At 47.8% G+C, this 14,495-nt stretch overlaps 2 protein-coding genes across 4 annotated transcripts; both read right to left on the minus strand.

Annotated features, from left to right (window-relative positions):
• Nucleotides 1–3,693: 3,693 nt before the first annotated feature.
• Nucleotides 3,694–5,418, minus strand: npy (neuropeptide Y). The gene is made up of 4 exons (XM_076044410.1): nt 5,340–5,418; nt 4,725–4,912; nt 3,931–4,020; nt 3,694–3,841 (listed from the first exon to the last, which is right to left on the minus strand). The coding sequence occupies exons 2-4, from the start codon at nt 4,910–4,912 to the stop codon at nt 3,820–3,822; spliced, it is 300 nt and encodes a 99-aa protein (XP_075900525.1). The 5' UTR covers nt 5,340–5,418; the 3' UTR covers nt 3,694–3,819.
• A 5,251-nt stretch (nt 5,419–10,669) lies between these two features.
• fam221a (family with sequence similarity 221 member A) lies at nt 10,670–13,564 on the minus strand. Of its 3 annotated transcripts, none has more exons than XM_076043903.1 (6): nt 13,374–13,564; nt 12,178–12,351; nt 11,906–12,096; nt 11,737–11,810; nt 11,474–11,644; nt 10,670–10,799 (listed from the first exon to the last, which is right to left on the minus strand). In XM_076043903.1, exons 2-6 carry the CDS (start codon nt 12,282–12,284, stop codon nt 10,719–10,721), a joined length of 624 nt encoding a protein of 207 aa, XP_075900018.1. In that variant the 5' UTR covers nt 12,285–12,351; nt 13,374–13,564; the 3' UTR covers nt 10,670–10,718. The 3 variants fall into 3 exon arrangements, with proteins under 3 accessions (XP_075900018.1, XP_075900017.1, XP_075900016.1); XM_076043902.1 differs by lacking the exon at nt 13,374–13,564 and adding an exon at nt 13,105–13,229 and having other exon boundaries at nt 11,512–11,644; XM_076043901.1 differs by lacking the exon at nt 13,374–13,564 and adding an exon at nt 13,105–13,229.
• Nucleotides 13,565–14,495: the final 931 nt, after the last annotated feature.

A 14,495-nucleotide genomic window follows, 5' to 3' on the forward strand; every position in this document is an offset into this window, starting at 1 on the left:
CGCTCCCTCTGATTTGTTCTCACACTCGCTCACAGCTCTGGTGTGTGTGTTTGTCAGAGAAGATGATGATGACGATGAAGGGGAGGAAGTCAAAGTGAACACCCTGAATTCCGGCAGTGGAAAAATTAACTAAGTGAATTTGCTCAAGGACGCCGCTGGATGTGGACCTGACTCACTCACTGCCGTCGCCCCCTGGCAGTGGGCTGGGACATGACGTCATGAGCTCATTATTTATCTTTCAGGAATATAATTTTTTTTTTTTTAACTTTGCCAATCCAGTTCACACATTTAAAATCTGAAAAAAACGTACAAGCGTTTCAGGAAGTGGCTTCTCTTGTCACTTAATCACCTGTCAGGCATCACCAATCAATCAACGCATAGCAGTCGGCTGGAAGTTCATCTGCTTGTCCGGACATGGGCAAACTATGGTCCGGGGGCCCGTTAAGCTTTTTCGTCCAGCCACACCAAACTTGAAGAAACAATATTAACAGTCAGTAAGTAATAAAATAGTTATATTCCATCCATGTTTAAAGAGTCGTTTACATTAAGATATTTTGCTGTAACTTTGCTTTGGTTCATTTTCAAGTGCAATGTTTTCTACACATCCCATGATGCATTTTTTCCTCCTGTAAGGTGGGGTCACCAAAACACTCCGTCCATCTGCTCCTGCTCCGACCCCTCTGTCACCTTTGAGAACCCAGTGTGGCCCCACCTGTCAAAAAGTTGGCCCGTCCCTGCTGCGATACGATAGGATTCCCTTCACTAGTCCAATGGTTAACTTTATCTTAGTAAAAAAAAAACAACAACAACACACAATTCTTGAAAGTCCAGCTTTGCTCCACCAACTACAAGATAAAATCCGTCCCTGAAGTATTTCTTCTCCCTGCTGTGTTTGTTCAAACTCTCTTTTCAATGAAGCACTTGAAACTTCTCCTACACCCACGTTTCTCTCAATGTCAAAGAGAGAGAGAGAGAGAAAAAAAAAAAAGGGAAACACACAATGCAGGTCATCCTGGATGATCCTGGCTGGATGTTTTTTCAAGGCCCTCCTGCCTGCACAGGAAGTGCAGACTCACCCTGACGCTCTCCTCTCTCCATCTCCTCCTCCTCCTCCTCCTCCTCCTGCTTCACTTTCCTTCTATTAGACCCAAATAAATCTGATTAGCGAACGACCAGATCCCACTTCCTGGTTCCCGGTCTCCTCCCTCAACGTGCGCTGAGGGGCTTCCCCCGGTCACGTGCACGAGCCTTTAAAGAGCTTATCAGCCTGGACGCCACGGTGATCGACCTGTGAGCCCAGGAAGTCCCGAGACGAAACAGCAGCAGCAGGAGGAGCAGGAGGAGCCGCGCAGTCTGTCCCGTCACGTGTGTGTGTGTGTGTGTGTGTGTGTGTGTGTGTGTGTGTGTGTGTGTGTGTGTGTGTGTGTGTGTGTTGGGTTCATGTTTCTTCTGAACACATCCATCCACATCAAGTAGCTTCCACATCATGTCAGTGCATTACAGGGGTGGGGGGGAGGGGGGTAATGATGATGATGTGCAGATCAATGCATCCTGTCTGGCAGCAGTAACAGTAACAGCAGCAGCAGCTCCAGCTCCTCTTCCACCTTTGAAGCTCCACTGCTGATGTTTACAGGCAAAGTTTTTTTCACTGCCAAGAAACACTCCAACTGATTTAGCCCCCCAACACACACACACACACACACACACACACACACACACACACACACACTGCCGGTAACACCTCATCTCACACTCCACTGCAGCGCGTGCCCCCCCCCCCCCCTTTCCCGTCTGGGCTCCCAACCTTCCTCCTCCAGTCACACCTTGGATCGGTGCCACGCGCTTTTCTGACGGCGCGCGGCCACACGCCCCCCCCCCTCACCACCACCTCTTGACCAGGCGACTCTCCGCTTATCTCGCGCCCCACGTGCGGCCATTTTTTTTTTTTCTAAGGATCACCCATCTGAGCCTTTGTGGCGCGCGCTCACACACTCGGTCGGTCGGTCGCCCGGTCGGCCACCAGACAGAGAGAGAGAGGGAGAGAGAGAGAGAGAGAGAGAGAGAGAGAGAGAGACCGCGGTGTGTGTGTGTGTGTGTATCCTGGATCCAACCCCCTCGGGAACGCGCAGTGCACGCGACGCGACTCCCTGTCCAACGAGACCCGTCCGAACTCCGTAACCGGCCAAAGTGTCTATTGTCTCCCCTCCTCCTCCTCCGCGTGACTGGGGCTCGCAAGCAGCACGGCACGCGGACGCGCAGCAGCAGCCTCTTTTTTTTTTTTATTAGCTTACCTGAGCTGAGAATCGTGCGCGCGTCCGTCCGTCCGTCCGTCCGTCCGTCCTGCGAGCGAGCGAGCGAGCGTCCCGGCTGGACATCCAGGCGGCCCCTCCTCCTCCTCCGCTCAGAGTCCCGAGTCCCGGTCCCGCAGCGGACTGCCAGGGGGAAGTGGACGCCAATCAAACCCCACACGCCCCGCCCCCTTTCGCGCCTGACGTCAGAGAGTGCCGGCCAATGGCAGCAGGGCTCCTGTCCGAGCCCTCCCTCCCCCATCCCGGCCCCCCTCAAACGAAGGCTTTTTAATCCTGGAGTATCTCCTTTGTGACCGTCCTTCACTCACAATACCGCCGCTTTTCAAGAACTCTGCGACCCACAACACATCATAGACGGTTTGTAAACGGTGCGGAGTAAGTGTGAGAATAATTTGAGAGTTTTGATATGTTTTAGCAGTCACACAAGAGAGATTTAAGCAAAAATAAAAGCAAATAAAATTCCTCACGAGGTGTTTACATTTTCTTCACTGGGAGAACATAATGCTCTGATGAAAAGTTTAGAATAACTAGCGGCCATTAATACAACTGCTGTTCGGGCTTAAATCGTATTTCGTATTGATGTCATGATTTATTTATTTTTTAATTATATTATTAATATTACCTGGCTGCCAGATTTGAACTGATTGGACGGTTAGTGGTTTGTGGACCTGAGCGGAGCAACTTCGGTCATCATTTGGAAATTAACGCCATTTCTCGCTTGATTTAATCCCAAAACCCGTTCCTTTTAAATCGCTGCGGCCACCAGAGGGCGCTTTTTGTCAAAACGCAGCGCAGCAGTTGACTTCTGTAGCGTGACTGGAGGAGAAGGTCTGGTGCCTTGCTGGACCGGTTCCGATGCGCGGTGTTGACGTCAGAGTTCGTCAAAAGGGAAACACACACACACACACACACACACACACACACACACAACACGGTGACGCACCAGACAGACAGACAGTCAGTTAACAGACAGACAGACAGACAGACAGAACAGACAGTCTGAAGCAGAGATACAAGTCCAGACCGGACCTGACGACTTCGCAGGAGGAGAAACACTCTTTCACAGGGGGAGAGGTCCCAGCAGAGCAGTACACTGTAAGGACACCAGGGGGCGCTCCAGGACGCAGGTTTGAAATCGTCGTTTCAAAACCAAATCAGATCAGACAAACGCCAGCGGTTCTTCAAACTGTCTTTAATTGCACAACTATACAACAGAGTAGAGACCCTCCACCCCACCCTACCCCACACACCCCCACCCCAGTATGTTGTGTTCCATGTGATGGTTCCTCACAATCGACTATTTACACAAATATTTTGTCTTTTTTGTGTTTTTTCCATGTGTCATCAGAAGAAGGTGCAACGGACAGATGTGGAAGCTGGCATGGTGTGTGTGTGTGTGTGTGTGTGTGTGTGTGTGTGTGTGTGTGTGTGTGTGTGTGTGTGTGTGTGTGTGTGTGTGTGTGAGTCCAGCCAGGCAGCAATGAGGTGGAAGCCAAACGAGGACGTATGTTCACCACAACGACGGGTCGTATCTGCAGAGAGACGACAGGGACAGGAAGGGCGACACAGTTAGACTCCTGCACACACACACACACACACACACACACACACACACACACACCTGGACTGTGGCAGAGGATCCGTGCTCTCCTTCAGCAGCAGCTCTGACACCAGCGTGTCCAGGACCTCAGGACTGGACCTCTTCCCATACCTGCACACACACACACACACACACACACACACACAGTGTTGAGTCTTCCTCGCTGTGTCACATCACTGAAAACCACAGACAGGAACATGGCGGGGGGGACGGTGGTGTCTGGTCGTATCTCCTCCTCTGGCCCTCAGATGATAAACTGTCGCTGCCCAGCCGTGACTGTCAGTCCTCAGCTGGAGCTGCTCACCACGGAGCTGCAGTGTGTGTGTGTGTGTGTGTGTGTGTGTGTGTGTGTGTGTGTGTGTGTGTGTGTGTGTGACAGAGAGAGAGCGAGAGATATGATGCGTGTGCAGGCTGAAGCTGCAAGGCTTGGCACCTCCAGCAGGTGGCCCAACATTTGGAGGATTTGATTTATATATTTATTTTATTTCTCTTTCTGTGTTTGTGTGTTTGTTGCTCGGGTGCGTTGACGCGATCTATCTTTGCTTGCCACCATGGCGGTGGACAAAAGAGAACATGTTTGTGTAGGGATGTGATGGGAAATACAGTTAAAACTGGAGACATTGTTGCACCTGTCAAAGTGTATTTTAGCATATTTCATTATTGATTTTGGAGCGTGTAGGCTACACAAATTAATAGAATCAATGAAAGAAACAAATCAGTGCACCTGTAGTCCAGACGAGACCCTTTAAAACAGCCTTTCATGGGGACCCCCCGCCACAACACACACACACACAGATCCAATCAGTCCCGCGCACCTCTGTCTTGTGATGAGGTTGATGTAGTGCCTCAGGGCGGAGTAATACTTGGCCAGCTCCTCAGCCGGGGCGTCGTCCCCGGGGCTGTCCGGCTTCACCGGGTACCCCTCCGCCAGGGCGCCCAGGCACAGCAGCACCGCCAGCAGGAGGCCCAGGCCGCCGAGCCAGCTCACCAGGTTGGGGCGCATCTGGCGGGACACAGACAGACAAACACGTCATGCTGCGAAGGAAAAACAGGACCCTCAAAGACTTCCTCCCACCCCCTGAACGCTGAATGTTGAGAGAGTTCATTGTTAACCGCGGACGTGCAGCTTTACAGAAATTTACAGAAATACTTTTGGAGGATGATTTTTCTGAAAGTTTTCAAGCGTAAAAGCATGAAAACTATAAATACTCTGTCAATGAATGCAGGGAATCAGTCAGCAAAAGAGAGAAAATGACAGTTTGGAGACTTTTTTCAAGTTTCCAAGTGAGATCCTGAGATGAAAAGTGCATTAAAATTAGGATTTATTATTATTATTATTATTATTATTATTATTATTATTATTATTATTATTATTGTTATTATTATTAACAGAGTGTGTTTGGAAGATAGGAAGTCGCGCCGTCACTCACCTTTGACAGTTTGTGTCTTCGGGGATGTTTGTTTTTTTTTCTCTCTCTTTCTTCGTGCGCAAATCCCGTCTCGTGCGCTCTGCTCTCCCGGCGCCTCTGCGCGCTCCCGTACTTATAGCGCATCGAGGCGCCACAGGAATGCGCGTCACAGCTGCGCATCGCTGTCGCGCAAGTCTAAACCGTTTCTTTCTTTCTTTCTCTCTCTCTTTCTTTCTTTCTGCTTCCCCCTCTCTCTCTCTCTCTCTCTCTCTCTCACCCCGCCTCTCTCTCTCTCCTTGGCGTGAACGTCACCGATGATGCCGTCATCATTATTGGTGTTTTTGTGTCTTAAGAAAGGAAAAAACGAGAGGGAGAGAGAAAAAAAAAATCGTCGTCCTTATTCGATTTTAAAAAGCGTAAAATGCTAAAAGTAGAAAAGATTAATAACTCCCACCCGCTTTAATTGAGTGAGATCAGGAGGGATTAGAGAAAATAGGAAAACAGGGGTTTGACAGTGGAGTTTTTTTTGGGGGGAGTGGGTGGGGGGGTGGGGTGGAAAATCTGGTCATTTAAGAATTTTATTTAGAACATTAACACTGAAATTCCAACAAACCACTTTCCTCATCTTTTCCCGTTTCCTTTAGTTGGACAAAAAGAAACAGTTTGCCAAAAAACAATGCGTCACCTGTTGAGCATCAGGTGCTCAACCATCCCAGCAGCACAGATGACCTCTGCGACCTTTCACTTAGTAGTAAATAGTGATGTTGTCAACTGTCAGAGTGCAGGTGTGTGACTGTTGACATCAGGGGCGGAGGTAGAATGGCGCTGATGGGATGCTGTGGGGGGGTTTGGGGCGCTGTGGGAAGAGGGGGAGGGGCGGGTTAGCTGGAGACGAGGCCTCCTCGCCATAGAAGAAGAAGCAGACGATGACTCCGCCGCTGCCGCCTCGGCTGATTTAGATTAGATGATGTCTTTTCTTTTCTTTTTGACTTCCTGAAAAGGTCGATGTCAAACACAACTCGCTCTCGCTTCTCGCCGAGCTTCCGACCCACTTCATCGCCTTCCTGCGGGCCGGCAGCGGCGCCGCCAGCTGGTGGGAAGTGGCAGGATCACAATCAGCGGCTGACAAAGAGGTGAATGTGGAGGCTGATGGGCGACGCCACTCCGCGACAACACCACCCAAATACGGCACTTGGAGACGCGAGCGGCTCATTTGCGTCGTATTCATCGCCGCCTTTTCACGCCGCGGTGCCGTTCCCGGCGGCGGCGGCAGCGGCGCTGCTTTTTTTTTTTTTTAAGTTGGAGACGGAGGAGGAAGAGGGGGAGGAGGAGGAGGAAGAGGGGGAAGATGTGGAGGAGTCGAGGGCCTTTCATGTGTGTTTTGAGCTGACAGGATGCTGGTGGGGTGGAAATGGAGGACTTGTAGTCGTTTTCCACACACACACACACACACACACACACACACACACACACACACACACACACACACACACACACACACACACACATACACACACACACACACAGACTTGATTTCAAAAGGTGCTGCAGTGTAAAAGGAACAGCTTGAGTCTGGATGCAAGTGTTTGTGTCTGAGTGTGAGTGTGTGTGTGTGTGTGTGTGTGCGTGCCCGTGTGTGTGTGCCCAGATGTGTTTGAACCACATGGACGGACGTCTTAGCTGGTGTTTGACCTACAGGAAGTGGGAGGGAAACACTTCCCGTCTGGGTGACTGACTGGTGTTTGCAGCAGGAGGCCCGCATTAGGTGACGCTTGTGTAGCTTTCTAACCAGTATGATTATTTCTTTGCTTAATCACCAACATTTGAATGCCGACACACTGAATCCATCCTCAAAAGATCACGTCAGAATGAACTTTTCCACCGGAGCAATCGGGATCTTTTGAGAGGGAAGAGGCGCCAGCGACAACTGCACCTCAGCTGAAGCCCCGCCCCTCCCTCCTCCGAGGAACCCCATTGGTCCGTCTGAAAACAGTTCGGATCGGAGCTTTTTTCTAAAGACGGATCGTTCACTGTGGAACATTGTGCGACTGTGGGAGCACCTGGATGTGTGACGTTGGCTGCCTTCCATTGTTCTGAATGAGCACTTCGCGAAATGAAAAGGCCTGTAATTGTCCCGCTGTTGTGAGTTGCACCTTGCTTTTTTTTTTTAATCCCACCCTTCCATTTTTTTTTTTACAGTAAGTATACAGTTAGAAAAAACACGACTGACAAACCAGCTACCAGGAGAAAAAAATCACAGAGCCATCGTGACTCTTGCTCGCCTCTCTCTCTCTCACACACACACACACACACACACACGCACACACCAGGATGACAACTTCAATTGCAGCCTTTCGACTGCGCTATTGTTGTAACGGTGACATCCTCTGTGAACAGCAGCACCAGCGATTAGACCGCACCGAGGCTGAAGGTGGGCCCGAGTTTCACGGTGGATCTTCCAATAATGTCTTCGAGACGCACGCACGCACGCACGCAAACACACGCACACACACAGTTTTGAATCGAAGCCCTAAAAGACAATAGATTCTTTTTTCCATTGCGTAACAGAGCTGATTTGTGTGAAGCAGAACTGACTTTGTTCTGAGTCTCTTTAGCTCTCATGTTGCACACAGTCTTTGACGTGTTCTTACAAATGCTTTCAAAAGGAAAAACTCGTCTCCCAGACGTGTTTCTACAGGAACTTGACAGCATCTTCTTCTTCTTCTTCTTCTTCTTCTTCTTCTTCTTCTTCTTCTTCTTTTGCCAGCAATTATTGAAACAAACATAGTGTGACATTTTTTTATTCTCCTCAGCTTTCAGTCAGCAGTTTTGAAGAAACACTCGCCGAGGCTCTGGAGGAGCTGATGTTCTGACGGCTCTTTCCTCCGTGTGTGTGTGTGTGTGTGTGTGTGTGTGTGCGTGCGTGCGTGCGTGCGTGCGTGCGTGCGTGCGTGTGTGTGAGCGCACGTCTCTGCCACATCTGCTCCTGCAGCGTCACGGACGTCACATCTGGGGACTTGTCACTGTCAGCACTGATGGTTGTCAGGAGATCAGAACGTGGAGACGTGGAGCTGCAACTGGGTTCAGGTGTCTGGGGTCACGACCCCCCCCCCCCAACCCTAACCCCCCCCCCACACACACACACACACACACACACACACACACACACACACACACACACACACACACTTTCCCCACATACACACACACAAACCCCTCCTGAGCCTCACTTCCGCAAAGTTGTTTGCCACGTCAGAGGATGACAAACTTTTATTTTGAAATTGGCTGCACAATTCAGATGGAAGGTTCTCGATGAATCTGAGAGAATTCAGAGGTCAACTCTCAGCCAAGCAGCAACTTTTTTCATGATTAGATTAAATCAGTTTTGATTAGAAAACGCAGATCAACGAAGCAGCTATGTTTTGTGCTCTCTGATTCTTTGATTCGTCTCTAACTGGTTTCCAGGAGGTGTGTTTTCCACTCGGATTCCATATGCTACCATTGTGAATGTAATTTGGATTTCTTTTTTCTCCCTCCTCCTCGTGCTCCTCCCGGTCACAGCTGCAAAACGAGTCAGTCCAGTTCAACCCCGACTCGGTTCCCATGGAGTGTTGGTGAGACACTGCTGCCATCCACTTCCACCGATGGTTCAAGTCAATTACCTGGAGCCTTGTAAACTGGGTGGGGGGTTCGGGGGAGTGGGGGGGAGAGAGGGAGGTTGCTATGGCAAAGCACTTACCCTAAATAGTCATTTTGCCATATTAACCCCCCAACCACCCTTAGATTAATTGGCTGTGGGAGAGAACAGGGGAGACGACTTCTGTATGTGTGTGTGTGTGTGTGTGTGTGGTGTGTGTGTGTGTGTGTGTGTGTGTGTGTGTGTGTGGTGTGTGTCATGGAGCTGTCCAGGTGGTCTTGAGGGTAAAGACCTAGGCTCTGGTTTGCAGAGAGTCCAAGATGCACCTGGGGCTAACTGTTTGGACACACACCACACACACACACACACACACACACACACACACACACACACACCTGATGATGCTGCTATAGGTGACTGACTGGCCAGCAGTGACCAGAGGGATCAGGTCCTCCGCAGTGTGGAGAAGAAAAAAAAAACACCCGAATGATTGAGATTTGGGTAAACTGGGCCGCCGGCTGGGCGAGAAACGCGATGAGCTTCGCTCGCCATTCATTCAGCGGCGGGATTAAATCAGCTCCCATCGCGGCTGATCTGCCGTGAGGAATGGGATTAATCAATGGCAGACAAGCACATCTATCGGCAACATTAAACAAAGCAGGGGAAAGACGCTCGTCGGTGAACCGTCTCTCAGTTTTCTGGAGGTGCTCCGCTGACGTGATGATGATGATGATGATGATGATGATGATGATGATGATGATGATGATGATGAGTGGGTGGCTTTTTCTTTTCAAAATATGAGGACAAATAGGAGAACATTATTACTTGGAAGTGTGCGGTTTTAATGAGGCCACATCAAAAGATAAGTGGTATTATTTGAGGGGGGACGAGGTGTTTTAAAGGTGATGGTGAGGCTGCTGGAGACAAAAGTGATCAGAGCAGCAGTGAAAAATAAGTGATCAACTGTTCCTCCTCTTCCCACCCGCCTCCCTTTTAAAAAAAACGAACAAAAAAAAAATTAATATTTATTAACGTTAATGCCTTTTTTCTTTAACACACACCTTCCACCTTCCATTCTTTACTTTTCTCCCACCAGACGTCCATTGCAATAGAATCTTGCTTCTTGCTCTTTTAATGTTCGGAACAGAGTGTTTGAGCAAATTTTCATTGAAACCTGATAGTTTGGGTTTTCTCTATAAAGCAACCAGGACCGAGGAGTGACTGTGCGGGAAAGATGATTACTGAGGGAGAGATGCTTTGGGGAGGTGAGTGTTCAATTCAATTTCTCTCCCTCTCTCTCTCTTCTGATGTGTTTTCATCAACTAAGCTTAGCTTAACAGTGTAACAGCCCTGTTGTAGAACTTGGTTGAATTCAAACATATAATCAATGTTTTCATTTCTCATTTAATCGCATAACCTACATTGATTTGAATGTGTCTGAATGTGTCTTTAAGTCAGTTCAATATAATTTGTAAAAAATATATACATTAAGCTCAGGCTGCCATTGATGGTCCCAATAATGTATATGATGTCATATAATGTAACATATAACCATGTATTATATATATATATATATGTATATATATATATATATATATATATATATATACATATATATATATATATATATATGTATATATGTATAGTTTGTTAAAAGAATGAGAAACAAAATATTGATTAAGATGTGAGAGGAAAAAACAAACTGTAACAGAGCAGCAGTTTCAATTTTTTATTGGATGATTTGACAGATGATGATCCCAGTTTTATGATTCATGGTTTGCTGGTTTCGTCTTTGGCAGGAGGGGCAGGGCAGCACCACTGGCGGCCGCCGTCTCCGTCTGAACCTGCACAAGATGCAGCAGCAGACGGTGAATTTGAAGGACTCCACCGCGTTTTGCATCACAACACAACTACTGTCTTGAGGCTTTGTGAATTAGAACGTTGAGGAGAAATCAAGATGCCAGCCGACTAAATAATTTCATGCATGATTCATCTGGTGCCACAACTGGATTAAAATTAAATCCCTGATGCACATTTACTCACCTATTATATTCCTCTGATTACAGAAGGAGGTGAAATATATTATTTCCATTTTTTTTTTTTAAACTGGCACCGTGGCATTTAAAATATTGAGCACATGGTAAAGATTGTATCTTCAAAGTCATGGGAGGATACGCTCATGTGTTTTGGGTGCAGAATTTTGACTGAGAAGTACTTCAAAAGACTTTAATCATGCCAACAAACTACATGAAGCCACTGCTCATTTCTTCATGGGTGATTTTGTAGTTTTAAAACTGCAGGTTTTTAAAAAAAAAACGTTCTTAAAAGGACGGATACTGTTCCTCTCCACCTCCATTCGACCACTCTGCTGAGCCGTGCGGCTCTTTGCATCCCCCTCATGGTTGTTACAGAAACATTCCTTTGTGTGAGTCGTTCTAAAATAATTCTATCAACATGGTTGTTTATTCTTGTGACTATTGAGAAACACAAGAGAAATAAAGTGTGAAGTCGTCCTTGCCTTGTCAGACCCTCCTGCGATAGTCGGGTCAATCTCACCTGAGCCGGCAGCCCCCTGACCCAGGTGACCTTCCAGCAAGGAGCTGAACCCTACGAGCCCCCCCATGGCAGCGTAGGGGACGTCCCAGCCCACCGGGCGTCCGCGGGCCACCCTCTCTGACTTTGTCTCCACCTACCGACACATTTTTTTAAATTATTAATTTTTTTAGGTTTTTATGATGAATTTACCGTCAACTATTGGTCCTGGAAGTATTTGTGACTCACCAGGGTACGGTGGGAGGAGCTCGGCTGAGTGCATGTACAGGTGAAGGTGCTCCGGAAGGCGGTGCAGGAGATGCCTGAAAGGTAAAAAAGAAAAAGAAAAGAAAATTGCAGCAGTTTTCTTTTTTCTTTTTCTTTATTTCTTTGAGTGAAGGGTCGTCAACTGACTCACATTTCTTGCACGGATGTGCATCGACCTCGCTGTGGTCGCGTGGCAGGTGTTTGCACTTGCACCGTACAGGCGTGGACCAGAACTGAGGCACGTAGTTGTAGGCGGTGCACTTGCAGCCGGGGGCCCGGCAGGGCAAACACAGGGGGCGCTCTGTAGGAACCTCCTCGAAGTCGGTCTGGTGCTGCTTGTACCTGCACACGGGCGTCTATGTACATTAGCGAGTGTGTAGGGCGGCAGGGAGAGGAAATCACCTTGTGTGTGTGATACAGAACCTGTGTGTGCAGAAACACGGCGTGTCGGGCCCGATGGCTTTACAGTCTCGGCCCCCAGGGACCCCATAGCTCACGTACAGCCGGTTCCTCAGCCGCAGGGGGACCATCTTCTTTTTGTAGGCCTCGTACTGCTCCGGAGTGAACAGGGTCCCTCCGTCATCATCGCCCACGATCCTTCAGAAACACCGGGCAGACAGTGAGCAGACCGACGGACATCAGGCGGTGTTTCTTTGAGAAGAGCCAAGACCAAGAGGTTGCTGTGATCTTTGAAGTTGAGTAATGTATCACGTGAAACTCAGTGCCTCAGACACGGTGCCTTAAATGCATTACTTTTACTTTACTAAACTAAATAAATTTTTTGCATATGATTAAATATTAATCATATGAGTAAATATAACAAAGACTGAACAACCATGACATGACTGTACTTATATATACTTATATATGTACTTTCATTTCGATTTTTTTTTGCATAACATGCACTAAAATCCACCACAAAGAGATGTAGTGTAGCCCCTTTTATCCTGTGTAGCAATGAATGTATGACTGTATGTCACATGACTACGGTTATTTAAAATAAGAACTGTTTATACCAATATTTCTTGAAAATAAATCGATCAGCAAACTAGTTTGTGTTTTCTCAAATCCATTATTTCCGCCCGCCCCCCCACACACACACACAAACACAAACACAAACACACACGAACATTACAGTAGAGTGGAATTAAGAGAATCGGAAGTGCTTCTTTGTCTCGTTCGAACGGAGACTCGTGTGAAGTCCATCGAACATCGCCGTCGAATCTGCTGCCGTAGCCCCGTCAAGTGTTTTTTTTTTTTTTTTTTTTTTTTTTTTTACTTCAAAGTTTCTGTTCGATTTTGTCAAAAATTCTGGACAGAACCTTGACACATGAAGTGACGAACACGAACCTCTTGTACTCCAGGTAGCTGTTGATAGCCCCTAAAACGGATGGCAAACGTACCAATTCCATTATCACAAACTGATTCTGAGGAGACGTCTCCTTGTTTTAGGTGGCTTGTGTTTACCTCCGACTTTAATGTTGCCATGGTGAGACCGCCCTCTACCGGCGTGCAAGGGGAACTGCAAGTAGCTACACTATGTACTTCGCTATGCTAACACAGCGCTTTGAATGTGACTATAACTAGGGCTACTGATGTTAACTTAACCCCCTTCTTACCCTTTAATGACACACCAGGAACACTTTTACTAGCTTCCCACTGTCAAATTCGCCACTTTGCCGCACTATGGGCATCATTTCCCATAAGGCCACAGCGACGATGACGCACTTCAGTTGACGTCCGGTAGGCTGACAGTCGCCGGCGCCACTGCTGAACTCCTGGGAAACAATTTCGCTCCAGACTTTGGCGGCGAGGGGCGGAGCGGGAGGTTGAGCATGGCTAATAGCATACTCATAGATGTGTCTAAACTACTGAATGATCTGCCCGGAAACTTTAAGCTTTGTTGTGTCTCCAAAAAGCCCTTTCAAACTGCTGCTCGAGTGGGAAACTGGGAGCGGCTGTTTGTCTCCATCTTGTGGTCAAACCCAACAGACACAAAAATCAAGAACAGCCACACGAAATCGAATGGTTTTGTTCATTCATTCATTCATTCATTCATTCATTCATTCATTCATCTTCTATACCCGCTTATTCCTATTCAGGGTCAAGGGGGTCAGCTGGAGCCTATCCCAGCTGTCTTAGGGCGAAGGCAGGGTACACCCTGGACAAGTTGCCAGTTCATCGCAGGGCCAGTGGTTTTGTTGTTGTTGTTTATTTACATTTTTTTTAAAAGGAATCTTCACCCAGTTGTCTAAAGAGAGAACAGATCTTAATCGGTAAATGGTATTTTTTTTATCTGTCCTCTTTATTTTAACCTGCAACGATGTGGCGCAGTGGTTAACGCTGCCGCATCACAGTAAAAAGGTTGTGGGTACGATTCTGGGCCTGGGACCTTTCTGTGGGGAGTTTGCATATTATCCCTGTCCCTTCAACTTGTCCTGGGTGTCAACTGCCTTCAGCCAATGACAGCTGGGATAGGCTCCAGCAGACCCCTGTCACCCTGGGCTCAGGAATAAATGTGTATGGAAAATGGATGGATAGACTTTATTTTATTTTTCCTTCAAGTATCCCGATTTTCAATTCAGAGTTTTCATGTTCTCCCTGTGTCTGCGTGGGTTCTCTCCGGGTTCTCTGGCTTCCTTCCACAGTCCAAGAACATGCATGTGAGGTGAATATGGTCCTGTGATGAACTGACAACTTGTCAGTCGTCAGGTGTGCCCTGCCTCCGCCCTATGACAATC

This window comes from Nelusetta ayraudi, unplaced genomic scaffold (genome assembly GCF_046127955.1).
Source record: "Nelusetta ayraudi isolate G7.1 ecotype Tasmania unplaced genomic scaffold, CSIRO-AGI_Nayr_v1 ptg000079l, whole genome shotgun sequence".
Classification (NCBI taxonomy): Eukaryota; Metazoa; Chordata; class Actinopteri; order Tetraodontiformes; family Monacanthidae; genus Nelusetta; species Nelusetta ayraudi.

Bases quoted from the DNA above. Each gene is read 5' to 3' on its own strand.
- npy (XM_076044410.1), bottom strand. From the start codon at position 4,912: ATGCGCCCCAACCTGGTGAGCTGGCTCGGCGGCCTGGGCCTCCTGCTG. The intron at 4,021-4,724 runs GTGCGCGGGACT...GTGTGTGTGCAG, and splicing joins AACCTCATCACAAGACAGAG to GTATGGGAAGAGGTCCAGTC. The intron at 3,842-3,930 runs GTGTGTGTGTGT...GTCTCTCTGCAG, and splicing joins GATCCTCTGCCACAGTCCAG to ATACGACCCGTCGTTGTGGT.
- fam221a (XM_076043901.1), bottom strand. From the start codon at position 13,166: ATGGAATTGGTACGTTTGCCATCCGTTTTAGGGGCTATCAACAGCTAC. The intron at 12,352-13,104 runs GTTCGTGTTCGT...GTGTTTCTGAAG, and splicing joins AGCTACCTGGAGTACAAGAG to GATCGTGGGCGATGATGACG. The intron at 12,097-12,177 runs GTTCTGTATCAC...GCCCGTGTGCAG, and splicing joins CCGTGTTTCTGCACACACAG to GTACAAGCAGCACCAGACCG.